Source organism: Bos indicus x Bos taurus, chromosome 12, assembly GCF_003369695.1.
Source record: "Bos indicus x Bos taurus breed Angus x Brahman F1 hybrid chromosome 12, Bos_hybrid_MaternalHap_v2.0, whole genome shotgun sequence".
Taxonomy (NCBI): domain Eukaryota; kingdom Metazoa; phylum Chordata; class Mammalia; order Artiodactyla; family Bovidae; genus Bos; species Bos indicus x Bos taurus.
In genome coordinates this window covers 13,168,784-13,190,266 of record NC_040087.1, presented here as the reverse complement: position 1 = coordinate 13,190,266, position 21,483 = coordinate 13,168,784, and the positions used below count along the sequence as shown (strand labels likewise).

Below are 21,483 nucleotides of genomic sequence, written 5' to 3'. Positions count from 1 at the left end.
TCCAACTATATAGCTAGCTAGCTAGATTTTATATATATATATATATATATATATATAAAATCTAGCTAGCTAGCTATATACACACACACATACATACATACATATATATGCATATTTATATATACACATACACTGAAGTCGCTCAGTTATGTCCAACTGTTTGGGATCCCATGGACTGTAGCCTGCTAGGCTGCTCTATCCATGGAATTCTCCAGGCCAGAATACTGGAGTGGGTTGCCATTTCCTCCTCCAGATGATCTTTCTGACCCAGGGATTGAACCCAGGTCTCCTGCATTGCAGGCAGATTCTTTAACATGTGAGCCACCAGGGAAGCCCCTATATTTACACACACAGTTTTTATTTTACATATATAAATTTATTTTGCAGCATTTATATTACACATACACACACACAGATCTTCCTCAGTTTATGATGGGGTTACATGCCAATAAACTCATCTTAAGTTGAAAATACCTAAGTCAAAAATGGATCTAATACACCTAACTTCCCTAGTGGCTCAAACACTAAAGAATCTGCCTGCAATGCAGGAGACCCAGGTTCCATCCCTGGGTCTGGAAGAATCCCCTGGAGAAGGGAATGGCCACCATTGCGGTATTCTTGCCCGGAGAATTCCATGGACAGAGGAGCCGGGCAGTCAATGGAGTCTCAAAGAGTCAGATACAAACTGAGTGACTAATACTTTCACTTTTCTTTCACTCACCAAATGTCATAGCTTAGCCCAGCCTACCTCAGAACGCTTACATGAGCTAACAGGCAACCATCTAACACAAAGTCTACTTATAATAAAGTGCTGAATATCTCATGTAGCTTATTGACTACAGTACTGAAACTTTAAGACAGAGCTGGCTGTAGGGTGCAGAGTAGTTCTCAGCGTGTTGGCTGTTCCCCTCACGGTCGCGTGGCTGACAGGGAGCCGTGGCTCGATACGGCTGTCCAGTGTCACGGGGGGTGTCGTGGCACTAGCCCAGGAAAAGCCAAAATTCAAACTACGGTTCTTACTAAATGCACACTGCTCTCACACTATCATAAAGTCGAGAAATCATTAAGTGGAATCACTGTAAGTTGGGGACTGTCTATATAGACACACACACCACACACCATTTTTTTCAGTCAGCCACCTCTAAAGTTTAGAAATGCTTTACACAATGTAGGTGAATGGGAGGAAACGGGAGGGCTACATTTAAAACATGTCAACTCGACTGAGGTCTCTAATCTTAGGGGAAAAAAAACTTAAAAATGGGTAAATTCATGTCTGTTTAGAAGAATAAATTTTGTAAATCGGGATCTTCAATAAAAATTAGGTACAACCAACTCCAAATTTTCCAGAACTTTTCCTTCACTTTTGAGCTTTCAAAGTGGTCTCTCATATTAGCATTTGCAGTTCAGGGCTGGGCAAAAAAAAAAAAAGGATGTGAAACTCATTTTGAATCAATATATGAGGCTGTTTAACGAGAAGTAAGATTCGAGATTTAGAGTTTGATTAAATTTGGGAGTTTAATTTTCCCTTCATTTCTCCACTACCTCTCCACCTCAGTATTTTATTTAACTTTATTTAATGGAAGTTTGATTACAGATGTGACTTCCTGCCCAAACCCTACCCAAAATACCTAGGTACTTACACCATTTTGTACTCAGAGAGAGAGTAATCATCCAAAAGAATGGCCAAAAGTAGAGAGAAGTTCCTTTTTTCTTTTTTTTTTATTATTTTATTTTTGACCACACCACGTGGCATGTGGAATCTCAGTTCCCCAACCAGGGATTGAATTTCCACTCCCGTGTTAGAAGCGCAGAATCGTAACCACTGGACCACCAGGCAAGTTCCAGAGAAAGAGTTTCTAAGATTGGCGAAATGGATCTTGCAGTTGCCCCCTGAATTAAATGTGCCGCTCTACTAGTTGAGTTTGGCCATTCATATTTTGTGGACACCCAAATGTTGGGGCCATAGAGAGCTCTCCTGCAGCTTCTGGAATCTGGATAAGGACTGTGATAGAGACGGAATGACAGACTGCGGGTTCAGAACTGCTTTGGAGCAAGCTAGAGAGAGGGGGGAGATTCTAGTTCTTTTCTGAAGAACACTTGTAGGCAGAATGATTTTGGGAGTCCCCTGGACTTGTGATACATCTGGAGGGGTCAGCAGTACTCTGGAATTTCCCTGGAATCTGCCCTTGGAAAAACTAAACCCATATCAAGGATACAGTAGGCCTGCCCTAAGTCACTCTAAAAGGCTAGGAGCACAGCAGAAAATCTCCCTTGTATTAGAAATGCTTATTAACAAAACCTTCATCATATCTAGGTGCCTATAGTATATGCTGCATGCAAATATATTCAGTTAAAACCCTCTTGGGACATACAAATTTTATATAAAAATGCAAAGTGGAACAAGCCTTGATTGCCTGGAAGAGAGGAGTGAGAGATAAGCTACTCAAATGAATTTTATCTACAGAAAACTTAAAACTGAGGCTGGCACTTCCTAAACAATGCGTAGTCCTTGTGTGTGACTTTAATTTGTGACATGAATTTATCTGGGCCAAAGTGTGTATTCTTTCTAGGCATTCTCATGACCATTTTATAAAAGTGGTGTCTTTAAGGCATATAGATTATGTGTACATTAAAGAAGATCAGTGGGATTTCATCTGTAACACTACTTGGATCTTTGTAGATGTCCATCCTGAGTCTCTTGGGAGTTCCACCGTTCTGCCAAACTTTCCGCTTCACAATTAATGGGCATTGAGTGCTATGTTCCAACTCAACCAAAGAAGCTAGGCCCTTGGAAAGCACGTTAGTATTTTGATTGCTGGAATCAATCGATTCTTGTGAAGACAGGTTGGCATATAATTGAACCTAACAGAATTACATTTTTATGGAAGTTTGGGAAGGTAGCATTTTATATCTCAAAACTATATAGTAACCACACATTAGGTCAGCTTGACATTGCCCAGTGTCTGTGCCAGAACTCCTGGTTCATTTCACATGTGCCCTACATGTTGGATTTGGCATGCATTGAATTCATGTGGGAGAGCATGAGTCAATACTTGTGGTTTAGAACCAAAGCTTTGGAGCTAGGTTCAGTTGGAAACCCCTGGCTATTGTTAGGAAGGAGAATGGATCAACATTTTTTATTGATAAGCAGATAGCTCTGAGGAGATGCTGACAGTCTAACTCTGCATCACTCCATCTTCTCCTGCTTAATTAATTCTAACACAATAGATTTCCATTCCCAGCAGCCTTGATCAGCACCCCAGCAGTGCTAGTCATCATTGTAAATCCCATCCAAATACAGCCCAAACCTTCTCAACAACTCTGTTTATGAAGCTGTTATTCAAAACTTACCCGTATCCCTGAGAACCATCCTCACATTCTTAATGATCAGGCAGGCTTCTTTACATATCACTGTGGCCTGTGGCCCCTCTGTGGGTCACGACACACATTTTATGCGTAACCAAGATGACTGTTCACATCAAGCCCCACCCCTCCTACTGTGACCACCGTATCCATCGCTCTCACTATGTAACCCACCTGCTCACAGCCAGTCTGCATCTGAATTGGAATGTTCCCCCTAACACATGGGTATTAGAAAGCAGATGAAGGAACTGTAGATAAAAACACTTATAGGAGGTTGAGTGGCAACTTTTTGGTGTTTTCAGTGAAAAGAGTTAAGGCTTTATTTAGGCTTCACCTGAGAAAAGTAATCTAGGGAGTGTGTTCTTGTCTGAAAGCTACTGACCATAAAGAATGAGTCATCGACCTAAATCTTGTTTCCATAACACAAATGTCCATATCAATAAACCAACAAACTTTTGTCAAAAGCCTGCATAAAAATTACCAGGCTTCATTGTGGAAAAGGGCTTCCCTGGTGGCTCAGACGATAAAGAATCTGCCTGCAATGCAGGAGACCTGGGTTCGATCCCTGGGTTGGGAAGATCCCCTGGAAAAGGGAATGGCAACCCACTCCAGGATTCTTGCCTGAAAAATTCCATGGACAGGGGAGCCTAGTGGGCTACAGTCCATGGGATCACGAAGAGTCACACACAACTGAGCAACTAACCTTTTGTACTGTGGAAAAGAATCATCTGAGCAGCCTGTTTAATTGGCAGAGTCTTTGTCCTCAGGCACAGAGGTTCGGTTTATTGAGAGACTAACATCTGAGGTGATACTGAAGAGGGCACCTCTGGGTCTGTTTCAGGAACTAGCAGCCTACCATGTGCCAAGACGTGTGTTAGCTGATGGTGCTGATGAGACGAGCTCTCCCCTTGAGAACTTTATAGACTAACGAGAAAGAAAGTAGTCAGTGACGATGAAAGTCAAATCAGAAACACAGCGAAGGAGCTGCTTCTGCTGCAGATGCCTTTTGGGATGAAAGGACAGTTGAGGGCGTCCTACAGGATGGATAGAGTTCCTCTGGATAGATGGGGAGTTTCCAAGGCCATTTCAGATACAAGGAGCAACTTACTGAAAGAGCCAAGTGCGGTCTCAGCAGTTTAGTTAAAAATAAGACAGACATATATACTATCGATGCTATATATAAAACAGATAACTAATGAGAATATATTGTACAGTGTGAAAAGTGTTAGTCGCTCAGTCATGTCCAACTCTTTGTGACCCTGTGGACTATAGCCCACCAGGCTCTTCTGTCCGTGGAATTCTTCAGGCAAGAATACTAGAGTGGGTTGCCATTCCCTTCTCCAGGGGATCTTCACAACCCCAGGGATCAAACCCGGGTCTCCTGCATTGCAGGCAGATTCTTGACTGTCGGAGCCACACCGCAATAATATTGTACAGCATAAGAAAGTCTGCTTAATGCACTTCGGTGACCTGAATGGAAAGGAAGTCCAAAAAGGAGGGAATGTATGTATACATGGGGCTGATTCATTTTGCTGTACAGCAGAAACACAACATTGTAAAGCGACTATACTCCAATAAAAATTAATTTTAAAATTAAGAGAAAAAGACACAGTTTTACAAAGCTGTGCGAGATCCAGTATTTACAATCAACAAATAAGTGGGAAAACCTACTTTTTGGACAATTAAAGGTTTTTAAAATCCCAGGGCACTGAGAAACATTAGACCAAAGCACAGAAGTGTTTGATCAGCCTTCTGCCACCCACTCCCAGTCTTGCCTCTCTCCACTTCTCATAAATGCTCTGTCCTCTGCAGCCGCCCACAGGCAGCTGTCCCCAGCAGCTTAGGGGGAGACCCAGATTTCACATAACCTCTCCCTGCTGACTCTCCAGACTCCTGGTTAGGCCTCTACTGATTTCCAGCAAGATATGACTGCGTCTAAGGACAGCTATTCTTCTGCAGAGCTAAGCCTTCTAGAGACAGATCTAAAAGAATATTGCAGCAATTTACATCAAAGAGCGTCCTGCCTATGTTTTCCTCTAGTTTTATCGTACCCAGTCTTAAATTTAGTCTTTAATCCATCTTGAGTTTATTTTTGTGTATGATGTTGGAGAACCTTCTAATTTCACCCTTTTACATGTAGGTGTTCCAGTTTTCCCAGCATCACTTGTTAAAGAGACTATCTTTATTCCATTGTATACTCGTGTCTCGCTTGTTGCAGATTAATTGGCTATGAGTGTGTAGGTTTCTTTCTGGGCTTTCTATTCTGTCCCATTGATCTATATGTTTGTTTTGGTACCAGTATCAGTACAATTTTGAAAAATAGGAGTCCATAAGAGAAAAGCTTCCCTAGTGGCTCAGACGGTAAAGCATTTGCCTGCAGTGCAAGAGACCCAGGTTCAATCCCTGGGTCAGGAAGATCCCCTGGAGAAGGGAATGGCAACCCACTCCAGTATTCTTGCCTGGAAAATTCCATGGACAGAGGAGCCTGATAGGCTACAGTCCTTGGGGTCACAAAGAGTCAGACACGACTGAGCAACTTCACTTTCTTTCACTTTGCAAGAGAAAAAAAAAATCCATGTACTACATTGAGGTATGTTCCCTCTGTACCCACTTTCTAGAGTTTTTATCATGAATGGATGTTGAATTTTATCAAAAGCTTTTTCCTGCATCTATTGTAGTCTTTGTTAATGTGGTATATCACGCTGATTGATTTTCAGATACTGAAATCTCCTTGCATCCCTGGGATTAATCCCACTTGATCATGGTGTATGATATTTTTAATATATTGTTAGAGTTGGTTTGCTAGTATTTTGTTGAGAATTTTTGTATCTATGCTCATGAGTGATATTGGCCTGTAGTTTTCTTATCTTGTAGTATCTTTGTCTGGTTTTGGTATCAGAGTGATTCTGACTTCATAGAATGAGTTTGGAAGTGTTAGGTCCTCTGCAGTTTCTTTTTAATAGTTTCAGAAGGCTAACTGTTAACTCTTCCCTAAATGGTAGAACTTACCTGTGAAGCCATCTGGCCTGGACTTTTGTTTGCTAGGAGTTTAATTCTAACTCAGTTACAGTACTGGTAATTGACCTCTTAACATTTTCTGTTTCTCCCTGGTTTGGTCTTGGGAGATTGTACTTTTAGTTCTAAGAATTTGTCCATTTCTTCTAGGTTTTCCATTTTATTGGTATATATAGCTGCTCATAGTAGTCTCTTACAATCCTTGGTATTTATGTGGTGAAGGCTGTAACTTTTCCTCTCTCATATCTTATTTTATTGACTTGTACCCTCTTTTTTTCTTGCTGAGTCTGGCTCATGGTTTATCAGTTTTGTTTATCTTTTCGAAGAGCCAGCTTTTTGTTGTTGTTAAGTCTCTATTTCATTTATTTCTGCTCTGATCTTTATGATTTTTCTCCTTCTACTAACCCTGGGTTTTGTTTATTATTCTTGCTCTAGTTGCTTTGGGTGTAAGTTTAGGTTATTTGAGAGTTCTTTGTTTCCTGAAGTAAACCTGCATCACTATAAAATTCCCTCTTAGAACTGTCTGTGCTGCATCCCATAGGTTTTGGAGCATCGTGTTTTCGTTTTCATTTGTCTCCAGGTATCTTTTTAAATTCATTCTGTGATTTCTTCAGTGATCCAGTGGTTGTTGCAAACGCTTCTAATTTGCCTGCCAGTTTCCTTTTGTCTGTTTGCTGTGCAGCCGCTCGAATGAAATTTTTAAAACGTGATTCAGTTCACATCATGTCCCTGCTTAGAACCTTCCACTAGTTTCCTGCCGTATTTAGAGCTCAATCCAGCCTCCTGAAGCGGGGGCCCTGTGTGGTCTGGCCCCCCACCTACCTCTGAGTGCACGCTGTCGCTCCCCAGCCGCACGTGTTCCTGCCACACTGTTCCTACCTCAGGCCCTTTGCACGTGCTGTGGCCGCTCCCCAAGCCATCGCCCCTGGCTCACTGTGGCTGACTCCTCAGCTGCCCTCGGGCAGCTTGCCTCCACTGGCCTCCTGCAAAGCAGCCTCCTCCGCGATTGGGGCCGCTCCCAGTGCTGTCCTGTCACCTGCTTTCTTTTCCGCACTGTGTTCACCATCTGAAAGCATCTCCTTTTGTTTTATAATTTTATTTTTGGCTGTGCTGGGTCTTTGTTGCCGTACGTGGACCAGCTGCAGCGAGCGGAGCTGCTCTCCAGCTGTGGAGCGCAGGCTCCTCTCTGCGCTGGTGTCTCTTGGTTTCGGAGCAGGCTCTAGGGTGCAGGGGCCTCAGCAGTTGCAGCATGAGGGTTCAGCAGTCGTGGCTCATGGGCTTAGCTGCTCCGAGGCATGCGGAATCTTTCCGGGCCAGGGATTGAACTCATGTCCCCTGCACTGGCAGGCAGATTCCCAAGCACTGGACCACAAAGGAAGTCCTCGTTTTATTTTTAATCTTTGTGTTTATCGTCTGTGTTGCTTACCTAGAAAATTAGTTCTTCAAGAGCATTGTCTTCTTCAAGAACCTTGTCTGTGTGTGCAATGCAATACTCCCTAGGACTTAGTACCCAAATGCTGCTAAGGAGATGAATCCGTACAAATCTAATTGAAATGCTGCTCCCTTGGTCTTAGTGAGGTCTAAAATCAAGAATGGGCTAGATGACTTTGATGGGAAAAGCTAAAAATGTCTTAATGTGCCTGTTTAAATGGGTCTTCCTAGTGAGGGATTTACCACAAGGTGTATAGAGCTGGCTTGTGTTTCTTTATAAACTAGGCCCTGAGCTGTGTTGCAAATCCAAGAGTACTGACAGCCTCCTCTGTTTCTTCTTTATTTTCTTAATTTAGCTAATTTAGAGTTGTATTTTCCACTGTTGGGAAATCCAGTCTTAAACATGGAGACCTTGCTTCTCCATGGATCGAACCAAGACCAGCTGTTGAATCCATCCCTTTGGAGATCCATCAGTTCAGTAATGGCTGAGTTCTCCACCCTCAGTTCCTTGTGTTTCTTTTATCAAGCCTTTATGGTCTTTATGGTCTTCCAGAGAACCATAAATAGTTTCCATTTCTGGGTTTATAGATTAGATTTTGAGTTATACCTATCATTTTTTTTTTCCAGCCTCAGGAAATCTCCCAGTTCCTTTAAAGGAGGGCTTCCCAGGTGATGGTAGCGGTAAAGAACCCACCTGCCAATGCAGAAGACCTAAGAGACATGAGTTCTATCCCTGGGTGGGGAAGATCCCCATGGCAACTCACTCCAGTATTCTTGCCTGGAGAATCCCCATGGACAGAGGAGCCTGGTGGGCTACAGTCCATAGGGTCACAAATAGTCGGACACGACTAAAGCAATGTAGCAAGAAGCTTTAGTTGATTATTTAGAAAGCTTCCCTAAAATGAACTGGTCCAGAACCAGGGCCTGGACACTACATGTTCTCAGATGGCATGACTGATGCTTCTGGCGATGCTGCTGGGATGGGCAAGGGAGGAGGGAGGAGGGGGTGCAGGACTTGCCAGAGATGATGACTCGCGTTTCCCATTTCTACTGTGTCTCTAGCAATACTGAATAACTTGGTTCCCATCCAGAGGTAAAGCTTGGAGAACCTTTATTTAACTTCCTGCTTTGGCCCCACAGGTATCTAGTGACAACTCCTTAAACTTTTATAAAGAAAAGCTAATGGCTTGTTAATATCAGCTACCACTAAGATGGTTCTAAATACTGTCCTAGGGAAAAAGACTCATGTCTGGATTAGGGTTTCTAATCTGACCTTAGAGACATATCTAGAAATCACATGAGCATTTTCCCCTTAGCTTTATGAGCAAAATAGTTTCAGTAAGAAGTTTCTGCACCCAAAATATCCAGGTTACTCTCTTGAATCCGTAGAGCATGAGCAAAGGTCAGGAATCACTGATGAATAGTACTTCAAAGTTAACCTGCTTTTGAGGAAGTATGATATCATTAGTGAGTACTGGTTCCAATTTTTAAGGTTCTTATTTCTCCTCATTTATCAATAACAGAACAGTAGAAATGTCAAAGAAGTATACTAGCTATTCTCAGTTCTAGAGGATAAATTCATTCAGGGTACATTTGATGCTGGGACAGATAGAGGGCAAGAGGAGAAGGGGACAACAGAGGATGAGATGGATGGATGACATCATCAACTCAATGGACGTGAGTCTGAGCAGACTCCAGGAGACAGTGAAGGACAGGGAAGCCTGGTGTGTTGCAGTTCACAGGGTCACAAAGAGCCAGATGACTTAGCCACTGAACAACGTTTTTTTTTTTTTAACTTGTTTCTTTGGCTGCCCCGGGTCTTTTAGTTCTAGCATGTGAGATCTTCGATCTTTGAGGCAGCACACTGGATCTAGTTCCCTGAGCAGGGATGGAACCCGGGCCCCCTGCATTGGGAGTTCGCAGTCTTAGCCACTGTACCACCAGGAAGGCCCCTCAACATACATTTACTGTAAATGTATACTATACTCCTGCTGCTGAACCTGAACACACAAATATTGTCTAAGGGAAGAGTTCCTTGGGGGTAGAGACCCAAGATTGGGGCTGAGGGACTGTAAGGAGGAGGGATGCCAGCATCACAGAGGCAAGAAAAACAGCCACTCCAGGTCCTCCTGTCTCCGGTATCCCTAAATTTCCTCCTTCATATCTTCCTCTCTTTAGGCCCAGAGTTGTCAGTCACTCCCCCTCGGCCCCACCCGACTCTCTTCTAAACCATACTGTCCATCCTGTTGAGTGCATTTAACTTCATGGCACACCCCCAAGGGTATTCAGAGGAGAAGCTGGGTTACCCAGGAGATGCTGATGATTCTTTGTCCCATAGGGATATTAATGTGAAAAATGTTGTTTTCTCTATTTGCTGGAGCCCCTGCGACACCTGTAAGACTGCTCAAGCCCGTCCACCTTCTGAGATGCCCCCATGTCCCATGGGACGCTTACAGTCCTGTCACCCACAGGCTGCCGCGCCACACCACTCCCCGTCTCAGCCCCACCGTCTCCCCTGTGCTCGGCTCACAGCAAAGCCGGATCAGTCAGTCTGCTGCCTAAGTGGATGTCCCACCAGGGAAAGGAATGCCCGTCCCCCTCTTGCAGGACCCCTCCAGTCTCTCCAGGCTGCTCTCTTGAGGTGCCTCCTCCCTCCCTGGAAGCATCCCACTTGAGAGGAAAAGCAAAGAGCTTCTCACTGGGAACACCCTCGCCTTCCCACAAAGCCAGCACTGACTGCCCCTCCCTTCCCTGTCCACCGCCTTTCCCCCTTACAGGGGCTGGGGGTCTGCCCACCATTTGTCGGAAGCTCTTCTCTGGAAAGCAGTGGACACTGAACCACTCGTCCTCAGCCTGGGACAGCAGAGAAGCACCACTCACCATCCTGAAATAGAAGCAATTCCCCATGAGAATTCTGCCCCCTCTCTCCCACCTAAGGAATGCAAATCAAAGTATTATTTTTTTTAAAGACTTCTAATTTACTTTCTAAGTAAATCATTCACAAGCTTCTATACTGGTGACAGAATTACAGTGCCACCTCACCAGATTTGAGAATTTCAGGCACAGGGAAATAGTTCAAACACAAAGTAGCAAATGAAGCAGTAGGAGAGGGACAAAACAATTCCACTTAAGTATATTAAAAATGGCTGTTTGCCATTAAAAAAAAGAATGAGAGAGTGCCATCTGCAGCAACATGGGTGGATCTAGAGATTGTCACACTAAGGGAAGTGTGAAGGAGAAATATCGTATGACATCCCTTATACGTGGCATCTAAAAAGAAATGATACACATGAGCTTACAACACAGAAAGAGACTCACATACTTAGAGAATGAACTTATGGTTGCCTGTACACACTGCTCTATGTAAAATGGATAATCAGCAAGGACCGCTGTAGAGCACATGGAACTCTGCTCAGTATTATGTGGCAGCCTGGATGGGACGGAAGTTAGGGGGAGAATGGGTACAGATATATATAAATGTCTGAATCCCTTTGCTGTTCACCTGAAACAATCACAACATGTTTAATCACCTGAACCCCAATACAAAATAAAAAGTTTTTAAAAATGGCTGTTTGCCACTTAGATTAAAACTACCATTGCTACCTGCTATCTGAAACTGCTCGGTGGCGTTCAGAGGGCTCCGGAGCTCTAGTCCTTTATGTCTCAGCACAGAAAGAATTCAGCAAGAGGCAAAGTGATGGGTAAGAAGTGATTCACTAGAATACTTCCCATGGGAGGCTTACAAGCAGGTGGGCAAGAGGTTTCGAGCCCCAAGAACTTAGAGAGCTACAGTTTTAAAGGAGAAGTAGGGAGCGGGAAAGGACTACCTTCTTCCTCATTCCTGAGTAGACATTACGCTTCCATCATCAGTTCCTCCTCTATGTTGGTGGAGAGGGGGGACATCTCCTTGTACCTCGTGATCCAAGGAAGTTACTGTCATGGCAGTATGGAAAAAATTATTTCAGGTCTCAGTACAATGAGGATCTTCCACTTTGAAATGACACCTTTCCATAAATTATTTTTTAGGTGTGCAGAGAGCATAGATGTCCTAGAGGTCATTAATTTATAGCGGTCTCCCATACTTTTTCCTTTATCTACAGTCCCCTAGTGGGATTAACTATTTAATCAACTGTTCTGTCCCTTTACTCCATCCCTAACTTATCATCACCATTATTTCAGAGAAGGACATTTTAAGAAAAGAAGAAAAAGAACATAATATCAGAATAAAACAGTAGCTCTTTTTATTTCAGGGAAAAGGTCAATCTCTGAAAACTGAGATTTTGGCTTTATGGAAAAGTGTTTCTATGTTCCCCATTTCACTGTCCAAGAAAGCACCCACTAAAGTGCTCTGAGGACCAGTCTTAAGAGTATTTGTGTAGACCTCTTGGTTCTCTGTTCTCAGCCTAAGGATAAACTGGGAAATTTTTCTTTAAAAACTGACACTCATCCGGAGCATTCCAAGCATCTCACGGGAGCCCAGGGGGCCATGAGATCCTATCCCAGGGCAGTCCCAGGACACCCTGCAGTCGATAAGATGACCATGACCAGTTGCATACCAGTGTGGGTCTTTCCTTTGACCTTTGGCTCTCAAGCACCAAAGCGTCACAATAAACAGAACATCAGGGGCCTCATCCACAAACGTGATTCATCTCAAAGCCTGTTCCAAAGAGAAGCCAAAAACGTCAGTCTGAACATGGTTTCTTAAAAACAGGAGTATACAGCCCGTGGGGTCAACATTCTCATTTTCACTGTTTTAATTTTGGATGTAGGAGCAGGGAGGTAGGAGGGTGATGCTTTTCCTTCAGCCCTAACACCGACATTCAGCTTTTCATTTGTCAGTGCAATGTTGACAGTTGAATTTCACGATGGAAAAAGCCCTCTGATTTATAATCAGACTCCAGCCAAACCATCCATTCCCAGGCCTTTTAAAATGATCTTGTAAATTACAGCAGAGAGGGGAGAGCGGGCTGGCTCCCTTGAAACAACAGCAACAGCCAGGGGGAAATAGCAGAGGATTTGTGCTTCCTTCAGTGGCAGTGAGGGAAAAGAGGGACTAAATATTTCCTGTAACTAGCATTGGTAATTACCAGGGGAATTGGAGGCAGCGTGCTCTCTGGCACAGCCGCAGGAGCCATTTTCATATTGCAAAGTCCACCGAGGGGGAGGAAGGGGATCACTTGATCCTTCCAATAACTACAATTTTATATTGGTAAATCAAGCATAAAATTGGTAGTTGAAATGCTGCCAGAAGCCTCTGTTTGGAAATACCTTTATTCATCTGTGTATTTTCTCAGTCTTGCTTTTCTAACTACGGTCTTTCCAGGAGACAATGTTCTGTTGGCCACGCTACTATTACTGTCTTCAAAACAGGCTATTACTGAATGCTTGCCGAGCATGGATACAAGGGGCAAGACCACGACTCGGCCCTGACAAAGCTGTCACTGGGGTCAGATGACAATATTCGCCTGAGATTTTTACTTGCCTCTCAATAACATCCGTTTGCCCTCTTCATTTCAGGCATCATATCCACGTTTCTTCACGTCCATCCTTTCGGAGCTAATATAGAATATCTCTGGTCGTACATGCAGCAGCTGGACTCCAAGGTAAGTCCTTTTTCTCAACTGGCATTGCGAAAACTTAGGACGTTGGTTGCTGGCTGCAGGTTGAACCCGTGTGATCTGTGTTAGGGATATAACAGCGGATGGAGGTCTGTCTGTATTTCTTCACAAGAACTCAGTTTCTGGCAGAGAATGTCTTCTTTTCCTTGCTTTTGTCACTTTGGAAAGAAAAGCCGTTATCGAAAATGACGCTGACTTTAAGCAGACATCAAATGACTTTGAGCAGCATATGAGGGATTTGAAAGTGCAGTTTGGTTTGAAAGTCCGCACAAGGGAGATACAAGGTCAGGGCAGCTAATGGGGCAGTACCCTTCGGCCGCGTCCTCCCAGAACGCTATGCTAAGGGCTCGACACAATAGAGGAAAATCACCTCAAATTACATAAAGATCTGATACAACTCTAAGAAAACTGTGTTAGCAGTGGTATTTAGCATCATTCCCCAAATGGAAAAAAAATGACTACAAAAGTTCTCAGCTCTGCACCTCGAGAGGCACACCCAGGTCAGGACATTACTCCTCTCTTCTCAGAAGCTAGTTTTCCTCCTCTGCAGACAGCTGCGCTCCTAGCCCATAGAGGCATTTGTGCGCCAAAAAAGAAGAGACAAAAAGCTCAGTATAAGTATCAGATCCCGGTGAAGGGTGAGAGGGGCCTCTGTTGAAATAAGTTCAGTTCAGTCGCTCAGTCATGTCTGACTCTTTGCGACCCCATGGACTGCAGCACGCCAGGCCTCCCTATCCATCACCAACTCCCGGAGTTCACTCAAACTCATATGCATTGAGTTAGTGATGCCATCCAACCATCTCATCCTCTGTCATCCCCTTCTCCTCCTGCCTTCAGTCTTTCCCAGCATAAGGGTCTTTTCAAATGAGTCAGCTCTTTGCATCAGGTGGCCAAAGTATTGGAGCTTCAGCTTCAACATCAGTCCTTCCAATGAACACCCAGGACTGATCTCCTTTAGGATGGACTGGTTGGATTTCCTTGCTGTCCAAGGGACTCTCAAGAGTCTTCTCCAACACCACAGTTCAAAAGCATCAATTCTTCTGCACTCAGCTTTCTTTATAGTCCAACTCTCACATCCATGCACGACTACTGAAAAAGCCATAGCTTTGACTAGACAGACCTTTGTCGGCAAAGTAATGTCTCTGCTTTTGAATATGCTGTCTAGGTTGGTCATAACTTTTCTTCCAAGGAGCAAGCATCTTTTAATTTCATGGCTGCAGTCACCATCTGCAGTGATTTTGGAGTGATTTTGAAGTGATTTATTCACTGTCGAAATAAAGTAGTAGCATTAACCAGGACTGCCTCAGGCAGCCCTGGAAGGGACAGAGATGCTGGGCCTGTCACTGGGCAGCCTGCTAAGTGTCCTTCTGGGAAGGCCAATGGAAATAAGCAGGTCTTACATTGAGGGCAGTAAGGTTCATGGGGTGTACAAGACTGGGTCCATGGCCTGCAGCTCTCTGACCTCAGTACACGTCAGTCATCCTGACTCTTCAGTTTCAGTGGTCAGGATCGACTGTAGGGTTGCATTGTCATCTTCTCTTGATGCAGATGATCAAACCAGTGCACGATCCCACAAACGATTGACCTTTCTCACGGGGCCTTACACTTCACCTTCAAGAGAAATCAGCTGGAACAAAAGGTGGTTTGCAGTCATAGAGATCCATGCCCTCTTGAGTCTCCTGCAGCTGAGGACAGGGTGGACCGGCCCTGTGGAAGGAGGGGATTGTAAGGGTCTTTCTGTAACTTTTTTAAAAAAATGATTTCATTTTGGCGGTGCTGGGTCTTCGCTGCTGCATGGGCTTTGTCTAGCTGGCGGCAAGTGGGGGCCACCCTTTGCTGCCGTGTTGAGTCCTCTCACTGTTGAAGCTTCTCTTACTACAGAGCGTGGGCTCTCAGGTGCATGGGCTTCATTCAGTAACTGCGGTTCCCGGACCCTAGAGCACAGGCTCAGTAGTTACGGCACACGGGCTTAGTCGCTCTGCAGCATTTGGGATCTCCCGGGTCCAGAGATCAAACTCACATCTCCTGCACTCGCAGGTGGATTCTTTACCACTGAGCCACCAGGGAAGCCTGGTGATTGGAAGAGTCTCGATATTCAGAATCATGGCACTGCCCTCCCTGTGGTCTCCCCTCACTTGGAAGGGGTTGGGCTCGAGGTACAGAAAACACTCTTGTGAATTCAGAAGAGAGGAGGAGGAGCAATACAACGTTCCTTTGTTGAAAGCAGCCTTTGAAGGGCTTCTTGGCTGTGCTTTCCTTCTCCAGTGTCATCCTTCCTGATATCACCACTACCTTTGTCTGGAGGAGTAAATGAAACACCGCCCGCACCAGTGTTCTTGGCATAGAATGAGCCCTCAAGAAATGATTCCTGTTGTTGCTATCATCCTTCCCTCGGACTGTTGACATTTCTCTCCTTCCCTTTCTAGAAACCCCAAGCGGGAAGCCTTTTGAGAAAGCAGTGGTCGCTTCACTAGGAACCCATTTGTTAGCTGTGTAATCACGGCAGGGCGCTAGTCCGACGTGCGCGCCCGTGAGGCGTGTGTGAGCGCGCGCGTGGACGTCCGGGTATGGTCACTTACATGATGGTGAGCAGCTCAGGAGTTCTTGTTCCACTCTCACCCTCAAGGCAGGGTCCATCACCCCCTTGCTCAGCTGAGATCTGTGTGGTCTCCCTCACTGAGGAGAGAAGTCATACACCTGGTCTCTGGCCCTTGGATGGCAGACTTTTCCAGAAGGAGAATTCCATTTCCTCTCAGATTCATAGTTTCATTTTAGAAGACAGCGTTACCCTCACAGAGAAAACACATGGCATCTCCTCCAGACAGCCCTCCATCTCCTGGCTCAAATGCAATTCTTTACTCATGTCTAAGGTAAAAAGTATCTATCTATCTATCTGTCTATATATATAAACATTCAGTTCAGTCTAGTCGGTCAGTCGTGTCCGACTCTTTGCAACCCCATGGACTGCAGCATGCCAGGCCTCCCTGTCCATCATCAACTCCCAAAGTTCACTCAGACTCATGTGCATCGAGTCAGTGATGCCATCCAGCCATCTCATCCTCTGTCATCCCCTTGTCCTCCTGCCCCCAAGCCCTCCCAGCATCAGGGTCTTTTCCAATGAGTCAACTCTTCACATGAGGTGGCCAAAGTATTGGAGTTTCAGCTTCAACATCAATCCTTCCAATGAATACCCAGGAATGATCTCCTTCAGAATGGACTGGTTGGATCTCCTTGCAGTCCAAGGGACTTTCAAGAGTCTTCTCCAACACCACAGTTCAAAAGCATCAATTCTTCGGCGCTCAGCTTTCTTCACAGTCCAACTCTCACATCCATACATGACCACTGGAAAAACCAAAGCCTTGACTAGACGAACCTTTGTTGGCAAAGTAATGTCTCTGGTTTTTAATATGCTGTCTAGGTTGGTCATAACTTTCCTTCCAAGGAGTAAGCATCTTTTAATTTCATGGTTACAATCACCATCTGCAGTGATTTTGGAGCCCCCAAAAATAAAGTCTGACACTGTTTCCACTGTTTCCCCATCTATTTCCCATGAAGTGATGGGACCAGATGCCATGATCTTCATTTTCTGAATGTTGAGCTTTAAGCCAACTTTTTCACTCTCCTATATATAAACATGTATTTATATAAATATAATATATATATTATATAAATATTTATACATATATTAATGTACATAAATATTAAAATAAATCCATTCATAGATATAATATATAAATATTTATACATAAATATTAAAAGCAAAATATACATAAATACAAAACATAAAATATTTATACATAAATACAAAACATATTTATACATAAGTATAAACATAAATATTTATACATAAATATAAAACATTTTAATATTTATATATAAAATTTAAATATGGCACCCCATTCCAGTATTCTTGCCTGGAAAATCCCATGGACAGAGGAGCCTGGTAGGCTGCAGTCCATGGAGTCACAAAGAGTCGAACACGACTGAGTGACTTCACTTTCACTTTATATTAAAAAAAGTGTTCTGACTAAAACTCCTGGGTGCCAAGGACTGGACCAAATATTCTTTCTAACCCAGTGAGGCTGAGAGGATATTTAAGACTTTTAATCCAGAGAGCAGATTACGGCTCTAGACTGGAATCCCACAGCCCCAGAATCTCAGCAGATAGTAAATCGAGGAGTGGTTTGTCCTCTAAGTGTCCTCCAGGGCCCTGTCGTTGCATCTGCTACCAGGAGGCTCAGGACCCTGCAGGGCCATGGCCCTGTCACTGACATTCTCCTGCACAGCAGCCTGGTTAATCCTGTTAGTTAATCCTGGTTAGCTCCTGGCGCCCACTGTGGTTAATCAGGACAAGCTGAGTGTCACAGTCCACCCCCCAACTCCAGAGTTTTGGTGAATGTTGCATGAAGATGGGGAATTCAGCCTGGCTTCCGCAGCTCGGGATGTTTGCTGACTGCTGAGAGGGCTCCTGCTTTTTACTGTTTGTTCGTTTCGTTGTTCACCTGGCTGCGTTGAGTCTCAGCTGCAGCACACGGGATCTTCGCTGCATCATGCAGAATCTCTCTCTGGTGGCATGTGAACTCTCTAGTCGTGGCATTTGGGCTCGGAAGTTGCAGCACTTGGGTTCAGTTGCTCTGTGGCATGTGGGATCTTAATTCCCTGACCAGGGATTGAACCCGAGTCCCCTGCATGACAAGGTGGATTTTTTAACCACTAGACCACCAAGGGAAGTCCTGAGAGGGCTTTCTAGAAATTCCACTTAGCACCGTATTGTTTCCTTGAGATGAGACAGAGTCACCATCACCACTGCTGTTAAGATAACATTTCAATTCTGCCTTGCCCTGTCTTGATGGGCTTTCCTGGTGGCTCAGATGGTAAAGAAGGCACTTGCAATAATGCAAGATATCTGGGTTAGATCCCTAGGTCAGGAAGATCCCTGGAGAAGGAAATGGCAACTCGATCCCATATTCTTGCCTGGAGAATCCCATGGACAGAGGAGCCTGGCGGGCTACAATCCATGGGGTCACAAAGAGTCAGACACGACTGAGTGACTCAGCACACACATGCAGACAGGAACAAGGAAAGCAGCTTCCGTCCAGCCTGTAGCAGAGTTTTTCTTAGGAGTTCCCTGAAGGCCACAGATGAGGATATGGATGGTCAAAAATGGAAGGAGAGACAGGAATTAATTTAAGTTAGGATGGGCATGTACATTGCACAGGGGTCCCTAAAACTGTGTATCCCCAAATAGTCCATTTTCTGGTTAAATACTTTTTCTGCCTAATTTTTTTTTTTTCTTTCCTGCCTCTTCTAAACCACTCACTCTCATCTGCTCAGCTCTCTTATGTCACAAACATATGACCAAGTCAGAAAGATGCATTCAGAGGAAGACAGTGCCAGAGTGGTTGAGGGGAGATGGCTTCCTGAAGCTTTACTGAGTCAAAACTCATGCCCCAGGCACAGGCAGGTAATCTTTTCCAAACGGGCAACACTATCTTGAAAATGCTTTATGATCAATACCTAGAATGTCTCATATCAGCCCAGAGCCTTTTGAGCTCACTGGCTTATCCTAAGCCTTGCAGAAGTCACATCTGAGCATCAGCAGATGAATGTTTTCTGTCTAACAGTGAAGAGGGGGGAGACCTCTGATCTTCCCCCAATACTGTCTAAGAGATTCAGACCCAGTTCTCCAAGTGTCTCTGGCTCCCCACCCACCTGCCAGCAGCCTCTTCCTAAAACCCATAAAGTGAACAATTTGATTCTGAGACCAGACTCGATATAATGGGGCCACAGAGGCTAATTTTTTTTAGAAAGAGCTGCCATTTGGGACATGACACCGTGTTTGGTAACAGACTTGGGTGCTCATGACATGTTCCTTTCCCGCCAGAGGGGAAAACCATTTGCATCTGTGTACTGGAAGCATTCCTGTGAGATAGATAAAATATCTTGTCAGTTCCAAGGAGGTGCAAAATAGACCTTAATTGGAGAGCATTCTTCCCCAGATGATAGCTAGGTGGTAAGGTTGGAGAAAATGTTCCAAATAGTGTTTGTGAGATTGCCTACCTGAATAATCTTTTTTTTTTTTTTGGTAGATTTTTTTCACTGTGGACCATTTTTAAAGTCTTTATTGAAAATTGTTGCAATATTGCTTCTGTTTTATGTTTTGGGTTTTTTTCAGCCGCAAAGCATGTGGAATCTCAGGTGGTTCAGATGTAAAGAATCTGCCTGCAGTGCGGGAGACCTGGGTTCAATCCCTGGGTCGGGAAGAGCCCCTGGAGGAGGGCGTGGCAGGCCACTCCAGTATTCTTGCCTGGGGAATCCCATGGACAGAGGAGCCTTGCGGGCTACAGTCCATGGGGTTGCAAAGAGTCGGACACGACTCAGCAACTGACCCTTTCACATGGGATCTTAACTCCCCAACCGGGGCTCAAACCCAGTACCCCCTGCACTGGAAGGTGAAGTCTTCACCACTGGGCCACCGGGGAAGTCCCCCTACCTGAATAATCTTTAATATTACGTATATTCTGGTGTTCTCCTGAGTAGCCACCTGAGTGAATGAGTGTTCTGTTGCTTAGACAGGCTATCATGAATGTGTTTTCCAGACGTCACAGCGCCTCTAGAAAGCATGTGGCATAGGAAGGTTTGGAGGTAAGGAGACTTCCATCTGGCCGCATGAAAAGCAGAAAGGGAGTTATAACTGAAGAGGGTACCAGGGACCCAGTGACTACTTGGTTAAGTCACTGCTTTTTTTTTTTACAAACTGTGTTTCCTATGGACAAGGCAGAACGGGGAGTGGCCAGGATACAAAAGAAATCTAAGAAAGGACGCTGCTCTCAAAAAGCTCGTAGTCTCAATGAGCAAATGGTGTATTTATGAAGGAACTTGAGAGTCAGAGGTGAACTAATGAGATGTTCGCTCGGTAGGGTGGGCAGACAGGGAGCGCAACAGGGGTTGGAGAAGGGCAAAGTGCGTGCGGATCATGACCAGCAGGGGCGCCCACGAGTCCGTGCTGGTTCTCATGGCTCCTCTGGAGTGCCTGAGCGGTCCTCACCATCTCTCTCCCCTTTCTCCCCTCCTTCCTCTCTCCATTTCCCTCCAGATCTTTCCTCTTCTCCTTCTGGTTCTTTCCTTCTGTTCTCTTCTTCCTGCTTTCCTGTGCTTTTCCTCACACCTCCTCGCCTTCCTCCCTGATCCTCTGCCTCCCAGCCCTTTCCTTCTCTTTCCCCCAGGTCCTCACTTCCGTTTATCATCTTTCCCTTTTCTCCTCTCCCGTTTCTTCCTGTGTCCTGCCTGCCTCCCCACCCACACTCTGCATGTCTCTCTGCGGATATTCGCTGCAAGGCGTCTGTGTGGCGTGTAGCGACACCGTGCCCTGCCCAGGGATGTGAAGGATGAGTAAGATCTCAACGTGCAGGAAAGGCTAACAGTCAGTTCATTCCACAAAAAGAAATCTGATTTTTGCAGTTGGCTTCTCTTGACTCTCCAGCCTTGACAAAGCCTATGTGGGTGTCTCTTCAGTCCCCCAAAATGAAAACCCCTTCTCCACTGGCCTCCCTTGGCTGACTGATATGGGACACAGAGCCAACCATCCCCGATGATAAAATTTATTTATGCCTTCCTGTGTCCGTGTATACATGTGCTTAGTGGCCTGGCAAGGAGGCAGTGGGCTTGAACCAGAGTCAGCAGACCAGAAAATAAAGCAAGTACATCTTACAGATGACCTCTGCCTCTCACAAACCACCATCACGCAAGCCCCTTGGTTAGAGCCTTCCTTCTCATCCTTTCTTTTCCTTCTAATTAGAGCAAATCAATCCTTTCTCAAAGAATAAACGTTAGAAAATTTTAAACAGAAGTGAGGGGGAGCCACTGACAACATCGAAGAATAAAAAGACACACAGACCCCCAGTTTCCCGGAATAAAAGCCAGCTGGGTAAGAGGAAATAAAAGCATCATGTTTATGACAACCCTCCCCAGTTGCCAGAGCACCAACATGTGGTGTATGGGAAAATGAGATTTCACAGTCACAGCACGTTTCTGACCTATATCATAACGCCGCACG

General features: G+C 44.8%; 1 protein-coding gene across 4 annotated transcripts in view; it reads left to right on the top strand.

Moving 5' to 3' along the window:
* Nucleotides 1–21,483, top strand: part of ENOX1 (ecto-NOX disulfide-thiol exchanger 1) — a 343,215-nt gene that overhangs the window by 308,297 nt on the left and 13,435 nt on the right. For all 4 annotated transcript variants that reach the window (XM_027557160.1, XM_027557163.1, XM_027557161.1 and 1 more), the window contains one exon: nucleotides 13,327–13,412. In XM_027557160.1, the coding sequence (XP_027412961.1) occupies nucleotides 13,327–13,412 (86 nt within the window). The remainder of the gene's footprint in view (nucleotides 1–13,326; nucleotides 13,413–21,483) is intronic.